A 21,563-nucleotide genomic window follows, 5' to 3' on the forward strand; every position below is an offset into this window, starting at 1 on the left:
TACCAGACTGTAAACGCCTCTGTGAGCTTTATATTGTCTATACAATAGTTGTTATGTTAGTTTAAATGTGGACCATTTGATACAGAAGACTCCCATAGGGCACATTTACATAAGGCTTACATTAGATCCGCACAGTCACAGGAGTACTAACAGCGGCGTTGCGATAACGTTGCGTAGATACTTGTTTGCAGGGGGTTAGTTATCTCTGCAGCTTGACGTTTACTGCCAGTAGTTTACTGTGAGCAAAGATTCATTGATTCTCATGTGACTCATGTCTAAGAAAAAAATCGTACTCATGGGGCCTGTTGCATAATAAAATACAAGCTAATACTAACAATGATTTTACATACAACATCGGTATCGTCTTGGGTCGTCCCATTCGTTTCTCGTCAAGTTCTTAAATTAGTCCTATTCTGCTTTCGTCACCCATTCTACAATCGTCAGTGGCTTTCAATGTAGAATGAGTGACGAAAGCAGAATAGGACTAATTTAAGAACTTGACGAAAAACGAATGGGACGACCCAAGACCATACCACAAAATCACTAATAGTATTTAGCTTTAATTTTGTATTGTAGCACGAATTTGTCAATACTTAACGCTACTAATTGTCTTTGCTGTGAGTTACAAACTATGAGCCTGATGTGAATGTGCGTTAGATTTGAAGTCTTCATTTGTACAAAAAAGGATGAATTGTATAATAGTTGATATATGTTTTGAGTATGTACACTCTTTTGTACTGCCAGTAAATAAACTGTTTACCTGATGAAGTGTAAAAGATATTTTTGTATAAATAAAAAAACATATAACGTCAATTGTTTTACTCTTTATTAGTTCAAACAGCCAGTAACAAAAATTGTTTATGGGTCAATCGACTTTTAGACTGGATATAGTTTGTCGTGTATATGTATAGTCCACATAGTCCAACTCGGCGAAACGAAAATCAGTAGAACATGTATAGGTATAAGTTACGTGATTTACTCGTATTACATTTATCTTATCTATTCTATCAGTATGTTTTGCCTAACTAGTTTTTTGGTAACTAAATATTTATAAATCAGGAATGCATAATAAAAAATAATATTTACATACAATTTAGTGAATGACTATACACATAGAATACATCTTTACACGCCATCGACAGTGGCAGTTTTAAATACAATAAAATAAAATAAACAACTTAAGAGTAAATTAAGTGTTATGCCTTGCTTTTTGGTAAAAAAAAATAATTATGATACAAATATATTAAACGATATCAACCACATAAATACACGCAACATTATTAAACAGAATTTATTAATAAAACGAATTATTCTATTATGATTAAGTTACATGCAGGGCGGTCTTCGATTCCCAAACTCCGCCGACGCGTACATACAATACGCCTTGATAAGGCGCCGCGCGTTTCCTTTAATATGAGATATTACGTGTATAAATTACATAAGTCTAATATTTTAATAACTATTACAACTCATTATAAAATTTCATTAAAATATGTTACAAAGGAAAACCAATTAAACTAACTAAAAAAATAACATCTCATAAACAAGGTCTCATTGCAACAAATTCGATCGCTTTCTCTAATTTTGTCTAAGTCCATTTTAAATTACATGAAAACATGACGTTGTCATATGAGACGATTGGTCCCGCAGTCTCAAAAAAAATTACATGGTGGTAAGTCAAACCATGCGTTTTGACTTTCATTTGCTTTTACTCAACTTAATCTCACTGATAAGACTTGCATCTCAAGAAATTGTTCCAAACTATACAAACAGTACGGATATGATGGTCGTTGTTGTCTACGTGACAGCGTGATAAAATTAGTGTCCGTCACTATCAATCGTGCGATGTTAAATAGTGACGGTAATTTTATCACGTTGATAAGGTCATCCATGATACGCCTGTAGGTGAAAAATATGGTAAAAATATTTAATTCTAAAAATTAAAGGGCGCGTCAGTTTCGTGTACAAGAGATGGTACGTACGTGGCCTATTATATATGCTGTATTTCGGCAGTGTACCAAAAGACAACCAACCATACATACAATTTAAGGCTGGTTTTAGTGTCACGCGGACCGTCCGTGCTGATCGCTCCGCACCGGAACAATATTATGTACGTTCAGGGAGCGTTTTAGAGTAAAGCTGACGGGTCCGCGTGGACAGCTTTCTGATACAATTTGGCGGTGCGGAGCGATCCGCACGGACGGTCCGCGTGACACTAAAACCAGCCTAAAACAGTGAGTACTTATATTATAAATGCTAACTTATTACTTACTCAAAAATATGTCGCATAGTTCTTAATTCGCTGACATAAGAGCTATGGGAAGTATTTTTGAGTATGAGTGCATCTAAATTTTTACACTTGACTGTATCTCATCAGTAATTTGAACAGTATAACAAACTTGTTTAAAAACAAAGCCAATTTAAAACCTGTATTAAGATTATTAAAAAATAAAGAGTTATCTCACTCGGGAGCTTACCTTAAGATGCTTTTTACGTGCACTAAATGTACTTATTATAAAAGATTTCTTAGTCTTGTTTACAAGTACACATTTTGTATATAATACATTTATATTTTATAACCATGTAAGTACTTTAATTCAGTACCAAGTATTAAGCCCCGTCTCCATATCGCGCGGCAAACCATCGAACATTGGCTCGCGCGGCAGCCGCGCGCAATGGATACCGGGCTACCGCGCGAGCCAACTCGCTGGCTCGCGAGCCAACCCGGTATCCATTGCGCGCGGCTGCCGCGCGAGCCAATGTTCGATAGTTTGCCGCGCGATATGGAGACGGGGCTTTATAGGGATGGAGTAAATGTCGAACACTTAGTTTCACAACTCCTGCGACAGTTTTGAAGTCGCTGGCAAAAGGACGAAAGGAAGGGTGGCAAAATTTTAATTCACTAGTTGTACGGTAAATGTTGTTATACTACGTAACAACATTTAATTTTATGGCAAATCGCAATGATCATGTAATAATACACACGTCGATAAAATTGTACAAACGACCTTGGGAAATGGAAATGTACAAATGGAATAGTATTTTATACAATCGTGATATAATGGAGAGCTTTTCAGTCGAGTACCTGCTGAGTTGCCTAAGTAAGGTACGAGATTGAAAAGCTTGATTATATCACTATTGTATACAATACTTTTTCTACGAGTCAACAAAAAAATGCTTAAAACTAGTAGAAAAATCATATATGTAGGTAAAAAAAAACAAAAGTATACAGCTAAGATGCGCGAGCAGCCGCGATACCTTCATACTCGTACGCGACCCGGCCCCTGCGCCCCCCGGCCGGTTGGTCAACGACACCTTCTCGTAACTCATGAGGCCCTGGTACTTGCTCCGCGCTAAATTCCATTTTTAGACAGCTTTTTTCTTGATTTTGGCCGCCGTAGCCTATGGAGACTAACAAGCAACGCTAAGCGGTTTTCGTAGTCTATGAATGTTGCTATATGAAGGGTGTCACATGCGCGTTTCTGACTTATGAAGCAATTGTTTCTACTATACAACCTAAAATAATTAATTTGAGCTATCGTTTTGTTTCGTCCTCTTGACCGAGGCGAGCTGTGATTGGTAAATTTCATTATTTGACTAAACTGTATCGAAATTAATATTATAGTTGAGTTGGGGGTCCCATAGTGAAAAAAGTATGCGATTTCACTTTGGTATACGAAGTCTTAATTCAAGCATTGCAGTCGACGAGTAAAAAAAAATTAAGTCTTTTATAAACACTAAGGATTGTGCTATACACGAAGGCTTATAAATGGCCACATTTGACAGTTATTAAGGACCGTGTCGCTCGGACGTGGGAACTCAGTCAGGTTAGTCAACAACTAAGAAGAGTACTACCCTCTTCCATATAAACTTCCATGCGATGGTGGTTTACCGCGCTTATTTGCTAAATGTCACTATTTTAACCACTTGACACATGAGACAATCGAGGTCACCACATATAAGCATCATAGCCATAGTGTGTGTTTTATAGTTCTTAAGATATAGTGTATAATTAAGGTTTATCTATGGGCCAATAGTTGCCTGAAAATAAAGAATTTCATTCATTTATAAAGCGCTCCCATACAACATTTAGTATGAGCGCGACCGCTTATTGCACAATGACCACAACTAATGTAAATTAAAGATATGTACAAAAAATTAGCTTTAGAGGTGTACCTGGGTTGTTATACTATAAAATGGTGTAGAAAACAACTCAGTTGTGCTGCTCGATTCGTAGCACTTTACATGTAAAACTGCATCGATGTGAACCTCACTCTCTTTATAAACGCATTATAACCACAATGTGGTGGTTGCGTACTCTGTGCTAATTGTACATAAGAGTGCTCACATAATTTCCGAAAAAGATATAGCTGGTCAACCAAATCTTGTCAGTAAAAGAAGGCGCGAAATTCAAATTTTCTATGGGACGATATCCCTTCGCGCCTACATTTTTCAAATTTGCCGCCTTTTTCTACTGTCAAAATCTGGTTGACCAAGTATAAATCCCCAAGTCTATGACTTGTGTATAGGCAGGGGATGAGCTTCGGAGTTAAAGACGTATTTGCTCAAGTCTATAAGGTATCTGTCGTCGCTGAACAATAGGTAGAGGTACTTGAGCGTTTCGGAGAGGAAGAAGGACTCCATCATGTCTCGTTGCACCGGCTTTTCAGTCTTCACGTTGGCTAGAGAAGTGTAGCCGTTGGGGACCTTAGCATACTTTTCGAAGCCCTGGAAAAAAGCGAAAATGCGTTAGTACGAGACAGACTAACCGTACCGGCGTTTCCGGATATAGTTAACAAAGAATACGAATTATTTTTAACGGGTTGACGAAGGGTTAGCGGCTATCTAGTTTTTTCTATGCGTTCGACTCGCAGTTAATGGTGTACAATCCAGGACCTCCCCTAGAATAGGCTAGATGACAAATTTTCATTTATGGTACCAGATGTCTATATGGGACCTATTGCAAGCAATACAAAAGTCAGGAATGATAGCCAAAGTCCATCAGTGGTACTTCACTCGCGAAACGCCCCTAACAAATTCATATGTGAACGTGATGTCAAGGTCACTCAAAGCGCATCTTGAAGTATGAACAAAACAAGGAAATGGCGTTTTTACGGTGATATATTGCGTTTATGTATATTGTTGCTATACAATCTTTTTTTGGGTAAAATGTGAGGAATCAAATGGTATCCTTACTTATTTCTTTTTTGGAAGTTAAAAAAAACTTAAATTTTGAAACTTTCAGGTGCTGTATTTTCGTATTATTTCTTTTTTTTTATATCCACAGTATTGTGATTGATTGCTCATTTGCTATTATATTACTAGATTTTGTTATAGAATTCAACATGTATCATCATCCCTATAGGTTTTATTTGCAGACGGGGTAAACTCCGTAACTAGGCGTATAACGTGCAACTATTCGCACTCAGTGAGCACTCTCCCGTAGGTACATACTTCTTTGTAGGCCAGGTGTCTGTGGGCGCCTTTACGCCAATTACGCCTCAATTGGAGTAAAAGGGGCCCTGTAATTATTCCCACGAGCTAAATTCATACAAAAACGTCTTCAATGGTGGCCTAAGCCAGATCACTTTACGCGTGTCGTGTAAAATTGGAACTCTCTTCTTCCTCGCGTTATCCCGGCATTTTGCCACGGCTCATGGGAGCCTGGGGTCCGCTTGACAACTAATCCCATGATGCAATGCATGCAGAAGTAATTTAGTACCTATCTACGTGTTAAATACTTATCTACCTAAGATCTAGTGTATAAATTGTTTATGTACCTTATCTGACATGTAAAACATTATGTTTTATGAATAAATAATCAATCAATCAATCAATCAATTTGACGTAGGCACTAGTTTTTACGAAAGCGACTGCCATCTGACCTTCCAACCCAGAGGGGAAACTAGGCCTTATTGGGATTAGTCCGGTTTCCTCACGATGTTTTCCTTCACCGAAAAGCAACTGGTAAATATCAAATATTTCGTACATACGTTCCGAAAAACTCATTGGTACGAGCCGGGGTTCGAACCCGCGACCTCCGGATTGAAAGTCGCATGCTCTTACCGCTAGGCCACCAGCGCTTTTTTTCGTGTAAAATTGTAACATGCCTGGTAAATCTGCCAGCCCCAGTCCTGATAGGTGGTGTTGCCGGTGATCTGGTACATGTAGAACAGGCTCTCTATGAACTCCGGCCGCAGCAGGCTGTGCGCGTCCGCTGTCTTCGTGTACATGTCCGACGTGGCGCTCGCCTGCACAAAATATACGTTTTATAGGTTAACCATAAAAACTTTTTAAAATAAAAACCGGCCAAGTGCGAGTCGGACTCGCGCACGGAGGGTTCCGCACCATCAACAAAAAATAGAGCAAAACAAGCAAAAAAACGGTCACCCATCCAAGTACTGACCCCGCCAGACGTTGCTTAACTTCGGTCAAAAATCACGTTTGTTGTATGGGAGCCCCACTTAAGTCTTTATTTTATTCTGTTTTTAGTATTTGTTGTTATAGCGGCAACAGAAATACATCATCTGTGAAAATTTCAACTATCTAGCTATCACGGTTCGTGAGATACAGCCTGGTGACAGACGGACGGACGGACAGCAGAGTCTTAGTAATAGGGTCCCGTTTTTACCCTTTGGGTACGGAACCCTAAAAATACTACAGTTCAGTGCCCTCTTACAACGTATTTTTCCGATATTCTCTAATGTGGTAACTGAAAGAGTTTTTGTAATATTATGAACTTGCTTAGAAGTCTTCCTTGTAACTTTTAAATCTTAATTTTATAAACAGCTTGCTTCGACAGCAGATACTGGGCCGTGTTTGCTTTGCTTGCTCGCGTTTTCAAACTGTGATTATATAAGGTTCACCTTAGGCCAATATTTAATCTATTTTAAACATGTTATAGTTAACTACTGCTGCTAATAATAAAGCCAACACGCCCTCGACTTATCGTTTATATCCAAAAGTTGTTGTAATTGTGATAATAATCAACAGAAAGCCTAATCTAGTATCTATTTATCCAGCCAAAGCAACAATATGGGAAACGAAAATTGATAAAATGAAACGTGGCGTACTAGTAACGCACCAGCTCTAATAGGATATTAACGCATCCGCCCTGAAACTCACGCTCTGTCCGCCATACATTGGTCAACCAAATGTATGACGCTCGGCGTCAACATCGAGCGAACATGCGTTTTTGGTGCAGTCTTGGCCGAGTCATCATCATCATCATTTATTCAATAACAATATTGCATTGTGTTTGAAATCTTAAATCTAGGCACATGCATACAAAATATATTTACAAAACAACATCCACCAATTTAAAAATAATTAATAATACATCATCAAATAAAAATAAAAAGTCAAATAAATTAAAGTAAATGTCTCCGAAATTAAATAAATATGAATTAATAAATTAAACATAATAAAGAAAAATGTCAACAAGTAAAAAGTAAAATTAAAAACCATTAAAAATCAATTACATATCGGACTAACAAGATAAAAAAAAATTAAGTAAGAAAAAAAATGTCAATGAGTAAAAAGTAAATAAAAAAATAACAATTAAGGTATGTCAGCATTAAAATATTATTATTAATTCCCTATATCACAATGAAAAAATTCTTCAAGAGTATACAAACATTTTTGAAGTAAAAATACACGTAACTTAACTTTAAATGTCTTAAATACAAGCAAGTTATATCAGATCACGTCTTCGCCCCGGCTAGTCTGTGGCCATGAGTAAGCCCATTTTTAATAATAAAAAAAAAAAGATACAGTACTCACCAAGTTGAAATGCGTGATCTCCGGCGCGAGGAACGTGGGGTGCGCCTTGTATGTGAGATAGCACGTGGTCATCAGTTCTTCGGCCATGGTCATGTGCCAGTCGGGGAGTCCGTTAGCGTGGCCCAGCGCCAGTGTGCCCGGCAGGAAACAGGTCAGGTGGTCCATCTTGGGGTTGAACGCCTGAAACGTTCGGTCATGGATCAGCACCGGGTTATCGGATGATAAATTATGATTGTCATCAAGTCTTTTCCACAGAATTAGCTCTAGAAAGTGACGGCGTACATACAAATGTCTTATTTTGTTAAAAACTTTATTTTATATCAGCTTCTGCCTTATATATTACTCAGTAGGGTACTTCTACTTTCCTACTATAGTTCGTTTTTTTAGCATTAGAAAGAACTTGAAAGAAGGTAAGCGATTTTGACATGTCTTTTAATTGAAAAACACTTTTTGAAAATCAATAACTATTACTTATGAAAGCAGAAGACTATAAAATATAGTATTAGATTCATAATTGTTACATATTTACCGTAACTTATTTTTAAAATGTGTTTGTCAATTAAAAGACACATCTGGCCTTATTTCTAATGCTAAAAAAAACGAAGTATAGTCGTTTGTTTTTTCGAACTGCACATGTTACGTCACGGTCAAGTCACATACTACTCTTTACTATCTGAAATATTAAATAGAAATAGTGGAAAGAAACTGCTGTCTATATTTTTCAAATAATTTTCTGGTGATGAAAATTATTTCACACTGAACAAAATAAAGTGTTCATAGTGTGAAAACATTTATTTTTTCTACTCCCGTACTTTTATTTGTCATTTAAAAGGTCGTACACACACCTTTAAACCCCTATGTTATAGTTGTCAAGACAAGTCTTTAGTCTATTCCCCAAAAAAGTATTTGTGCATACACGCAGTATCTTTTTGGTACTTTTACGATACTTCGTGTAATCACCACTTAAAAAATATTGTATGAAATACATTGTTGCCAACCTAATTTTAATTGTCATCTCTGACAGATGAGTACTAACTAGTAGAAACAATAAAATTGCTTCAGAAGTCAGAAACGCGCATGTGACACCCGTAATATAGCAAGATCCATAGACTACGAACACCGCTTAGTATTGCTTGTTAGTCTCCATAGGCTACTGTGGCCCTAATCGAGAAAAAAACTGTCCAAAATTGTAATTTAACTAAGAGCAAGTACCAGGGTCTCATGAGTTACAAGAAGGTGTCGCTGACCAACAGGTCGTGGGGCGCGGGGCGCGGTGGCCGGGTTTGGTTTGTTTACCTACATATATGTCCTATATGATTCCACTTGTTTAAAGTATTATTTTTGTTGAATGAAAAATATTTGTTTTTACAATTTTTTTTTTCAAAGTGCTTGGTCGTAGAAAAAGTATTGTATGCAACGTTGTTTAACTGAGTCAAAAAATACTCGTGGCGTCTTTATTAACAATTTTCGGCTTCGCCTCAAATTGTTACTCACGCCACTCGCCTTTTTTGACCCCTCTTAAACAACGGTTGCATAAAATACTATTAAACACTCACCTCGGATCCGGCCAGCAACTCTCCAATGAATAAGTACTTGTTAGGCGTCGACCGCCTCGCTAGGAATTCTCGTACACCCTCAATCGCGGTCAGATAGTCGTCCAGCAAACTGAAAACACAAATACATACAATTTCAATCTGAAAACATAAACATCAAACTGTAAAGTCAAAGTGGAGAGGATCGGCATATAAAGTGTTTGGTTGAGAACTCAGTCACAGGGCAAGTACTCTTGCTCGCTCAGACATAGTCAGAAAGAAAGAGCTTAGCTACCCTGAAAATATCTTATCTTTTACAACTGGCTATAATTTGACCCGAGAGTAACGTCGAGAAAAATATTTTTTCTACTCCCGTACTTTTATTTGTCATTTAAAGGGTCGTGCACACACCTTTAAAACCCTATCTTATAGTTGTCAAGAGAAGTCTTTAGTCTATGCCCCAAAAAAGAATTTGTGCATACATGCAGTATCTTTTTGGCGATTTTACGATACTTCGTGTAATGACCACTTAAAAAATATTGAATGAAATACAGTGTTGCCAACCTTATTTTAAATGTCGTCTATGACAAATAAGTGAACCATTGACATGTTTTTTTTTAATTTCATTCATTCATTCATTCTTTTCCCGCCCGTACCCTCCATTTTTGCTACTTCTTGAATTAAAACTATTTGATAAATTTACAATTTTATTTCAAAGTAAGTGCTTGGTCGTAGAAAAAGTATTGTATGCAACGTTGTTTAACTGAGTCAAAAAATACTCGTGGCGTCTTTATTAACAATTTTCGGCTTCGCCTCAAATTGTTACTTACGCCACTCGCCTTTATTGACCCCTCGTAAACAACGGTTGCATAATAGTAGTTTATGCAACAGTGATATAATAAGGGTTCTTAAAATTCAAGGGTCGAAGTTACAAAACGAGACGTAGTCGAGTTTTGTAAAAAAAGACCCGAGAATTTTAAGAACCAATTATGAGCTGTTGCATACATTACTTTTTCTATGACAGCTGAAGCAAAAAAAAAAAAAAAAAAAAAAAAAAAAAAAAAAAAAAAAAAAAAAAAAAGTTATTATTAAAAAAAAGAGTTATTATTAAAAAAAAAAGAGTTATTATTTAAAAAAAATTGAGTTATTATTTAAAAAAAAAGAGTTATTATTAAAAAAAAAAAAAGAGTTATTATTGTAAATGAAAACATACCTCTTTCAATCAAGATGATCGGAACTTGTATCTTTAAAAAAAAAAAAGCAGTTGTATTATACTCATAAGATGACTGCTAGCAGTCATCTTATGAGCCTATAGACAAAGCATTCAAATGACATTGCTTTAGATATCACTGTCAGTCATTTAATTGACACATTTAAGTGCTGGAGTAGAAAAAATACTATAGTAGGTCAGTTGACTCGATCGCAAGTGGAAATTGTCTCGAAATAACATCACACTACGTAAGACTCACTAGTTGATGGTCTTGCCGGTGTGCAGCCACTGCTTGAGCAGGTACTCGTAGTAGCTGTCCCCGCGCGCCCCCAGCGTGATGGTGGCGTGCGGGAGGAACTGCCCGGTGTTGGGGTTGATGAAGATAGGCACCAGACCGTGCTTCTTAGGCAGCTGGTGGATCTTCTCCGACACCGCTCCCGCTGCGTCCTGAAGATTACAGGAGAATATTAGAATATATATTTATTACTAATTATTTTATCTGCAATATTTTCTGTGGCTATAGTGAAAACGGGTACAAGTCTCACACAACGCAGGTTCACTACAGTCACACATTTATTATTTTATTTACTGTACCTAGTCAAGTCAAAATATACTTTATTCATGTAGGCCTAGCAACAAGCACTTATGACCTATCAAATTGCTCCACCAAATGTATAGTTCCGGTGTGACAATTAGGGCTCGCGGTCGAGTCCGTGTTTCGTTTACACGTTTCGAATACCCGTTTCCGAATAACACGTACACGGTTTTCTGGCCCGTTCCGCACGTGTAATTAAGAAACGTGTAATTAAGATCCGTTCCCACGGATAAACGGGTATTCGAAGAAACGGATCTTATTTACCCGTGGCTCCGGAGACGTCCTTGACGAGTAGCGAAGGAACGAACCGGCGTAGGTACTTAAGAGCTACAAATGAATAGACAAAAGATTCATGAGGAGTTTCTGTCATATTTAACCTTATTTCGTGGTTCATAGAGTCGAAATTCAATAAACGATTTACAAAACCCTTTTCTGAGCAGGTAGTTTTTGCTTGCAATTTTGCAATACGAGTAGAAAATTAGAAATACAGTAGGTATACCTACATGCTACTATCAAAATAGTATTTTATATAAGACTTCAAATACTAATACTTTATGGTTTATTATATAACTTGATAGCAATAAATATAAAGTGCTAGTAATAAAAAATAAAAGCAATAAAGAGTATAAAGAGAAGACTGTACGATAAAAACTGGCCATGCATGATCTGGTAATACATACAATATTCTTACCAATTGCACATTATTAAACAGTTCTTATATTTTTAATAATCTGTAGATATAAGTCCTATAAGTATGTATAATTATAATTAAAATTCAATCAATTGTCAATCATATTACTGATATTACCTATAATGTATGTGTGAGTTTTCTCGAATAGGTATATTTTATCGAATAAATATTCTGTCAATAAGAAATGTATATTTTTTAACTTACGTAAGCCAGGCATCTAGGTATTAAGTATTATAGTAAACCATGATAAATAATCATGTGTGTCTGCCACTGCATTTGTTACAATTTCTTGTGTAGACGTGTTCACCTTATTACACCGACATAAAGCTTATAATTGGTTGTGGCAGTTCTGATAATGGTTTGGGAACCTACTTGTTTTCGGCGATATCAGACAAAAGGGTATTGGAAAACAACACGTTCTAATGAATGGAACACCAGCGGCCGGCATTTATTACCTGAACACTCGTGTGAAAGTGACCCAAGTGAACATGAATGATTACCAATTTTGAGATCTATCTTAATGTTCTTAACAATATAATCGCTAGGTAACCAAGGTAACATGGGTTTCTTTTTAAGGTTCTCGCGTGAAATCTTGTGTTTCGAGTGCCGCTTGTGTGTACTTTTTTTTTGCGTCGTTGGCAGATTTGCTGTTTTCGCTCAGCAGTAAATTGATAATAATAAGATTTGGTGCCCTCGGGAGGGTGCCCAATACGCAGGCAGTGTTCCCGCGCTGGATTGTGATTGCAATTCTCTGCGCGAGAAAGCTACCCGCGCGGGGGTCGCCCGTTGCAAGAAGAAATAACCACGAAGTAATTTATACTTATTTTCTTAACTGTTATTTTTAACTAATATAGGTAGTATTTGTCTGCACACCTATTCTTCACGAAACTATATTACTTAAACAATAGGCTACATGACAAATTTTCATTTATGGTATCAATCGATCGGGTTTGTTTTTAGGATCAAATGTCTATATGGGACCCATTGCATTAAAGTAACACAAAAGTCAGAAATTGTAGTCAAAGGCCGACAGTCGCACTTCACTCGCGAAACGCCCTATACAAAACGGCCAGGGGCCGTGACGTCATCGCCCATCTTGTAGTATGGACAAAACAAGAAAATTGCGTTTTTGTCGGTGAAATATTGCGTTTATGTATACATATAGTTGCTATACAATATTTTTTTGGATGAAATGTAAGGAATCGAATGGTACCCTTACTTTTATCGTTTTTGGACGTTAAAAAAAAACTTAAATTTTGATACTTTCAGGTCCTGTATTTTTGTAATTTTTCAATATTTTATTTTAATATCCACATTATTGTGATAAATTGCTCGTTCGATAGCGAATTATTTTACTAGATTTTGTTATAAAATTCAACATGTGTCATCATCCCTATTATACATGTATAAAATGTATTTCTTTGATTGAAATATAATTATATTAATTATATAATTAATAATAAATATGTTAGCTTAAAAGCAATAATAGTAAAAAATGAAGGTTTTAATTTAAACTAGGGACGAGTAGGTTTAAAATTAAAAATAGTATATAAAAACAATATAGGATAGGGACACCTACTTCGTTTAATATATTGTATAGTTGACTAAATATGTTATATCAACACAGTTATAAATAATTTAAAAAAAAATCGTACGCCAAACGAGTTCATCTGAAGTCAACATTCAATATTAGACCTTACATACCCAGACCTAGAGCATTGATTGGGTCAACCTGTTTCGGATCCGTTCGGGCCGGTGTTAAGTACCCGTGTAAACGGAGATACGTGTCTGAGAAACGTGTCTTGGGAACGTTTATTGGATACGTATCCGGATCCCGGCGGTTCCGTGTAAACCGTGTTCTTAGCACCGCCGGGCTTAAGAACACGGGTATTCGTTTCGGCGTGTAACACGGATACCGGGAGCCCTAGTGACAATAGGCTTACAAAACCATCACACATTTGAAATGAGTTAAAAAAAACATAGACCAGACGACCGGTCTGGCCTAGTGGGTAGTGACCCTGCCTGCTAAGCCGATGGTCCTGGGTTCAAATCCCGGTAAGGGCATTTATTTGTGTGATGAACACTAATATTTGTTCCGGAGTCATGGATGTTTTCTATGTATATAAGTATGTATTTATCTATACAGTGTGCTTCCTGTAACAGGAGCAATAAATTAAACTAAAGGCTGTACTTCTCAAACTGACCAACATTTGTTCAGCAACTTTTAAAAATTATGAATCCTTTAGACTTCCTCTTTTTCATACAAAATAAATATTGCCTTCAATGTACGCTGAGACCAGTCTTAGAATAAACTTTAAAGTGTAATAAAAATCAAAACATGAGTTATTTTAAAAAGTTGCTGAACAAATGTTGGTCAGTTTGAGGAGTACAGCCTACAGTTTAATTTATTGCTCCTGTTATAGGAAGCACCCTGTATATATATTTTTTCATTTATTTATTAACACAATATTTATATACATTCATAAAAATATAACAGCGAACAAAGCCCCCTGAGACTTAACTGCCGCTGTAAAAATATAACACTTGTACCTTTTTTCACTAGAGTCACAGATTTATTATTTTATTTACTGTACCTATCAAATTGCTCCACCAAATATATAGTTTCGGTGTGACAATAGGCATTTAACACTACCATGACACATTTGAAATGCGTTTTCAAAACACATAGTTTACGATTTGAACATACATGACAACACGAACTTGAAGCCAATTTAAATTATTGGTTAATTTGTTGGTGTGTCACGGTGTGTTTGTCACTGAAGTAGTGGGAGGCATAGTGAGACCACTTGCTAGCTTGCGCGGCCGTCAGACGGTCGTAGCTCCACACTAATATCACGCGTGGTAAGGTTGACGAAATATAAAGTAAGCCGATCTCTCGAACAAGTTTAAGACCGGGTCACTTTATATTTCGTCAACTGTACTCGCCTCGAAGGCCGGGTTGTTGGAGGCGCGCGACAGCTCGCGGAACTCTAGCTGCACGGTGGTGACCTCGGCCGTGGTGCTGTAGTGGGACCACTCGGGCGCGTGCGCGGTGCGCGTGCCCAGGTTCACGTCCGAGTACGGGATGCCCGAAGGCGAGTTGAACGCTGCCATCAGACGGTCGCCTAGGTCCTCCTCAAAAAAAAAAAAACATTCATACATTGCAAGCTACAGCTTGGCCCAGGGCTGTCTCATTTCAAACATAGAGAGAATCATACTGTCTTTGTCTTACGCTATAGTTCGTTTTTTTAGCATTAGAAAGAACTTGAAAGAAGGTAAGCGATCTTGACATGACTTTTAATTGAAAAACGCTTTTTAAAAATCAGTAACTATTACTTATGAAAGCAGAAGAATATAAATGATCGTATTAGATTCATAATTGATACATATTTGCCGTAACTTATTTTTAAAATGTGTTTTTCAATTAAAAGACACATCAAGATTGTTTACATTATTTCTAATGCTAAAAAAAACGAACTATAGTATGGTACTCGCACCTAAAAGAAAGGGAGGAGTAGGTATAGTTTTCCTTGTTCTTACTAATTGACAAGATGTGTTTGCCAGACTATAGTCACGGAAACTTTTCCGTATCGCTTTTTTAAAGTTCGCCGCTCGTTTTGATTCCTACCTTTTTTTAAATAGGTCTAATAATTTACAATTTATAAATAAACTATAGATTATATATTACCGTCAGGTGCCAAGCAAAAGTCACTAAGTACCTCTACAAGTTCATAGCCATAGTGAACCATATTAGTACGAAAAGGTTGATTTTTGTTTAAATATTTTATAGTAATTAGTGACTTTTGCTTGTCACCTGACGATATTTTAGATTGTTGCTTGTGTTACAACCTATGCCTAATGTAATGGTATTCTTCGTGTTTGTTTGCGGGTGAATCTACTACAATGCCCTAGAAGTATCTGGCACCCTTGAATACTTTTCCAAAATAAGAATTTATCTCCCTTTTATAAGCTATTACATAACGGTGGATACTTTAGACGCATAGTCTGATCGGCTACTTTTAATGTTGACTGCACGTACCGCTTTCTTCAGGAACATCTCGTCCTGCGTGTAGTGGTAGTTGGTCAGCAGCCCGCCCAGCACCCTGATGGTCACCTCGAAGAAGTTCACGTCCTTGTTCCGCGTGAACACGAGCTCTTTGCTGATCCATTCGCGGCCCTCGTCGAACTCTGAACGAAATGGGTTATTCCCACTAGTTACCACCAAGTTCTTACCAGTGGTAACTACTGGGATTTTTTTTCCCATATTTTACCACTGGTACCACCAAACCGAGTTAGTGGTAACTACTGGGAATAATTTTTCCAAGTAGTTACCAGTAGTAAAAGGTGGGAAAAAATTCCCAGTAGTTACCACTGGTAACAACTTGGTGGTAACTAGTGGGAATAACCCAATGAAATGTGCACGGGTAAATTAACATTCAAGCCTCACCAGTCGTTCATAGTAACAATTGAGCATGTATACCAAATTAAGGGTCGGTTGCACCAAACTGTTCACTATCGTTAAAGAGTTCGCATTTTTTTTATGTATGGATAGTTTCATAGTAAAGCGCCGGGGCGCGCCGGCTGGCGTTGATCAATCTGTCAAATGTGGTTGGTGCAACTGGCCCCAAGTCTAAAATTATTTTACAAAGTGCGATCTGATTTCGCTCAGTCAGTTCTATTGGGGCAAAGCTCGTTGTCACTAAAACGAATAATAGAATTGACAACTGTCGTGGTATTATTTATTCGGTGATTACAAATTCAGCATACAAAGAAAAGACCATCTCCAAAAATTATATGCCATGGCAAAAATTATAAGCAATAAATTGTGCCCAAATTTTGGTGTGTTCAACCTTTACGACGGTTTTCTACTTTTTCCTTGTTTATCAATACATTTTGCTATCTAGTTCTGTGAATTGTCTCTGGTTATTTTCTTGCGACTTTTTGACCCTAAGCTTTATTATCTGAAAACCATTTCGCAACGAAATCTTCGAGGTTGATCATGAATGAACATTTATAAACAAAGGTTCGAATAAGTGGTCCCACTTTTTTTTTCGAGTTTATGTTAAGATTTGGTTGTTTGATTTGATTATACTTATGAAAAAAAAATTAAAATCCATTGTATAAGTATACATATGATCCAATAATCATTAAAGCGCAACAAAATACTAATTTATGAGATTCCAATTATTTAGCAGTATAGGGGATAAAAATACATAATTAGATATCAAAAGTAATTATCATCTCTGCCAGGAGTCAGAGGAGACTGCAATGCACATTCTCTGCTCCTGTGGACCACTAATGTCAAAAAGAAATACCTACTTAGGGCGGCATGTATTGCAACCCTATGAGGTACAGAACGTTACGGCCCAAAGCATCTGTAATTTTCTGGATGCAACGGGCATTAGTAATGAACTTTAAAGAGCCGTCACAATAGATCAATACCTGGTCGACGTGACACTCAAAGGCCCAGTACCACCCCAATAATAAATAATAATTATCATCTCTCATCTCAAACAATTAATTTTAACCACGTTTCTAAAATACAAATACATATCGCATCGGCAAGCAAAATCCATACAACATATCATAAAAACTTGATAACGAATCAACTAATAACCAGTCGGCTACTGGAATGAAATAAACCAATATTGCTTATCTACGAAATAATTAACAGTCTGAACTGAAAAAGAAACGTTCGTAGTCGATTCATTTTTTTGTGATACCTTTACCTCCTATGTTTCACAGAAAATAATAGGTAACGTTATAGCAGGGGTATGTAAACCGCCTGCCATATGACCAGAGCCCGGAATTTTCGTAGCATTTTTGAGATGTCATAGGGACTTCTCGTTTATCGACTTCCGATTATACATATGTATATCGATAAATACAGAATACAATATGTAAAATATGATTACGAGTTGAAGTAAACAACATGCAGTCTTATCGCGAATGAATTATAGAAAACAATAAAATATTATTATTTTAATTTCCTAAAAGTTGGTATCCAAAGGTTATCTCGAAGAGATCGCTCATTCGCGATAAGACTGCATGTTGTTTACTTCAACTCGTAATCATATTTTACATATTGTATTCTGTATTTATCGATATACATATGTATAATCGGAAGTCGATAAACGAGAAGTCTCTATGACAGCTCAAAAATGCTACGAGAATTCCGTGCTCTGCAACAACCTAGACAATACTTAGTACGGAAATTGTCATCGCTCTTAGTGAACCCACCACCACGAATATCGCACTTGGCCAATAGGAATTCGCAATAGCAGTTTTCTTTTCATAAGACAAGAAGTAGGAAAATAGTATTTAAAGGAAAAATATATGGCACACCACAAACACTTTCTTTTTCAGATATTCAGAGCCTGGATCTCTGTGGTCACTGAATAAATTCAGATATTGTTTTTTTGTGTGGAAAAATCTCTATGGTCACGGAATATCTGAATCTCTAAATCTATAATATCTTCCTAGGGCCATTTTACTCTATCTTTGACTTTGACGATAGTGTTGTAATCAAAAAACGAAACCTGTTATGCGTAACAAAGGCAACTTAAGATTTATAAATACTATAACATGGTAAGTACTAAGTATATTATGCAGGACTCTAATGTTGCTACACATCAGATATAAAACAACACAATATCTCATACAATATAATCTATTTGGCCCCCTAAATATACAGTATTATGCCCGGGCAATTTAATTTTAACTTGTACTTTAAAGCGCGACTTAAGTCGTGTTTCAGTAACGTCTAACCGTCACATTCCTGACAAAATGTATGGTATTTGACACATTGACCGTCAGTTTTGTGACGATTGCTAACCGTTAATGGTACAGAGGTGAAAATGCTCGCCTACCTTCAGTCAGTCCCATAATAAATGCAGTGTCCAAAGCGTCGACGATGGTCAGCCCCAGCGAGAACCAATCGGAAGGCATCCCGGACAGGGGCTTCAAGTTGTCGTGGCCCCAGGCGTGTGTCTTGTAACCCTTCCACGCGTGCCTGAAGCTCTCCACCACTGCATACTGTTTCGAGTTTGTGGGACCTGGAATAGAGAGGTATGACCGTGCTTGAGAGACTCATTAAGAAAAAATAAGTACATTAAATTTTGTACCAAAAACCTTTATGATAAAGCTGAATTTTCATTGATCTATATTTCAAAACCTTTTTTATAGCTGTAAGCTCCATCTGTACATTGGATTCCTTACACTGATCCTTGTATGTGCAAATCTCTTGTGACACTACTGCAGTTACAAGCGTCTATAGGCTGCAGTGTTGCTTGTGCCGTACGCTTGTTTGCCACCATCGTAGTATGAAAAGTCTGTATTTATTAGAACGCCATTTTCACGCAAACAGGCACAATGGTTGTCGACAAGCGGAAAATGCCCAGTATGATTAACTAGAACGCCATTTAAAAAAAAATACAAATTACTCACCAGTAAAGACTGGTCTCTCATTCAGTTCAATTTCAAAGGCAGGTTTGTTGTTGTTTAATACTGGTTCCGCGACTGGCTCGTTGACTAGAGACAAATTCTTCACTGGTTCCTAAAGTAACACAGACAGTTAAGCTAATATTAGAACATGAAGATGTTGCTTCAATGCAGAATGGGACTATGAGTGTTCTATTTTAGGATATGACACAGTTTTCCAGTTGTATTATTCGTAGTAGGAGTATCATTAATTAGGCGTCATATTATTGCCAAGGAGACATCAGAAACATGTAGTCTGTCTAAGTTAACTCTGTACCAACTTCGATGATAGTATGTTGGCCTTTCACATTTGATGAACCCACTCACATCAGTTTTTCCAAGTAATTAAGTTAAATATGAACTGATAGGTTTTCCATGCACAGATAAGAGTAAATACTGAAGTAGGAACACATGTTAAACTGAATGATAATATTTATTAGTGCTACTGCATGATAGGATCATGTTCCAATTCCAACTAGTAATGATGTATTAACTGACTCCCAAATAATTATACAATACAACTAAGTAAAATAAAAATGTAAGATAATTTTATTTCAGAGAAACAGTTTAATGGCGCTTGATGTACTGTTATCTAAAATTATAGTAGCTAAATATAGGTAACATAAGTAGATGTGAAGCAGATAGAACAATTTCTATGTGCTTTTTGTGGTTTTTATGGTGTTTTAATTGGATAGAATTTAATAACATTGTAGTAAATTAATTTGAATACACATGGGATATTTGTAGCTCCATGGCAGACATCTTTATTTAAAAACCATCAACTGTGGTTACTAATGGAATTATGTTACCGACTCAAATTAGTAGGTCAAAAAGCAGATATTATTGTACGGGAGTCTAGACTCCATAAGGTTTCCTCAGGAGTTTGCATAATAATTTGATCATAATTAATTAAGATGGACTTACCACAGGAAGCTGGGTAATATTAGTTTTATCCTCAGGGTTTGTTTCCCGAGCGGTATAGAAGAGAACCCCCACAGTTACAGCTATAACTATCACAGCATACACAATGGATCTCTGCAGACGGGACAAACGATTCCATCTCTGTAAACAAAATTGGAGTTGTGTGTCACTTAGTCTTTGAAAGACAGTCAACCCCTTTGACATCAGGATTCTGGTTTTGTGTACAAAAACAGATGAGAAGTCTTTAGTGTAAGATGTAATGCTTAATTTATTCATTAATTTTACAATTTCTTGCTACTTGCCTCTTTTATACAACTTCTATTGAATGTCTTCCAACACATGACAAATAAACTTTAAAAAGATAAAAGGCAACACTACTGCTGTTCTTGAATGTCGGTCCTCAAATGGATGCTGCATATTATCTCTGTTTTACAAATCTTTTTGTTCACTTTTCACCCATGAATCATCATTGTGGAGGATAAGATTGAACTTAAATTACACCAATTACTTTGCCAATTAAACACAGTTGTTTCAAGGCAAGGGTTTATACTTAGGACAGGCAAATCCAGTATTGATTTTAATTAACAGATTGCTTTGATCTTCTTTGAGGACGGACTGGCAAGACCCTACCTATTGGAGTACATGTTGTATTGAAATTATCTAAAAAAAACATTTTTCATTTGCGATTTGTTTAATGCTCCTTCCTAATGGACGTAAAGCAAAAATAAGTGTTTTTTTCTTACCCTTATAAATTTTCTATGAGATATTGACTGACTCTGATCATTTATATAAATAGATGTGTCTATTGTGGGATTCCATTTATTAACATCTGTTGGTAGATCGACCTCGGTCACTTCAATTTGTGTGTCGGCTCCCGGACTCCTCATTATGAATAAGATTTTACAAAATTCTCATTTTAAGATATGCTGGAAAAGGCGAGTTAATATGTAGAGAGGATAACTAGTTTGGGCTGCAATACCACAAGGATCTGTCAATAATTTAAATTCTAACCCATATCCTGAATCAGAAAAATTAAGGACCCGCTACGTGGAAGTTCCACGTCTGCAAAGCCGGCACCATTACCATTTTCTAATACATTTTTTTGATTTTTCAGCCGTACCTGCGGCACGACACGAACTGTCAAATAACTTTTTTTTTAAAGAATCTGAGGCAATGGGCATGTGTTGATTAAGTATCATTCTGCCATCTCACTTCTATATTATAATCAAAGAATATAATACCCACTAGGATTATAACTTTGTAATATAATGTAACTGATTAATAGTTTTGTTTATCTGAACAGAGAAATTCATTTTGAATTAAAATCCTAGGAATCATCAACTTTATTATGTG

The 21,563-nt window shown here is 36.6% G+C and overlaps 1 protein-coding gene across 1 annotated transcript; it reads right to left on the bottom strand.

The window, feature by feature from the left end:
- Positions 1-4,512: 4,512 nt before the first annotated feature.
- Positions 4,513-21,338, bottom strand: LOC134661477 (endoplasmic reticulum mannosyl-oligosaccharide 1,2-alpha-mannosidase). The gene is made up of 11 exons (XM_063517589.1): positions 20,954-21,338; positions 20,214-20,351; positions 19,257-19,365; positions 18,680-18,865; positions 15,850-15,998; positions 14,757-14,945; positions 10,784-10,971; positions 9,339-9,447; positions 7,783-7,962; positions 6,111-6,251; positions 4,513-4,728 (listed from the first exon to the last, which is right to left on the bottom strand). The coding sequence occupies exons 1-11, from the start codon at positions 21,095-21,097 to the stop codon at positions 4,513-4,515; spliced, it is 1,749 nt and encodes a 582-aa protein (XP_063373659.1). The 5' UTR covers positions 21,098-21,338.
- Between the last annotated feature and the right edge of the window lie 225 nt (positions 21,339-21,563).

The sequence above is a fragment of the Cydia amplana genome, chromosome Z, assembly GCF_948474715.1.
Source record: "Cydia amplana chromosome Z, ilCydAmpl1.1, whole genome shotgun sequence".
In the NCBI taxonomy this organism is placed as follows: domain Eukaryota; kingdom Metazoa; phylum Arthropoda; class Insecta; order Lepidoptera; family Tortricidae; genus Cydia; species Cydia amplana.

What these genes read in the sequence shown, in the direction of transcription:
- LOC134661477 (XM_063517589.1), bottom strand. Translation starts at nt 21,097, where the DNA reads ATGAGGAGTCCGGGAGCCGACACACAAATTGAAGTGACCGAGGTCGAT. An exon ending in ATATTACCCAGCTTCCTGTG is followed by an intron (nt 19,366 to 20,213) that starts GTAAGTCCATCT and finishes GTGTTACTTTAG; the next exon opens with GAACCAGTGAAGAATTTGTC. An exon ending in CCAACAACCCGGCCTTCGAG is followed by an intron (nt 10,972 to 14,756) that starts GCGAGTACAGTT and finishes TGTAATCTTCAG; the next exon opens with GACGCAGCGGGAGCGGTGTC.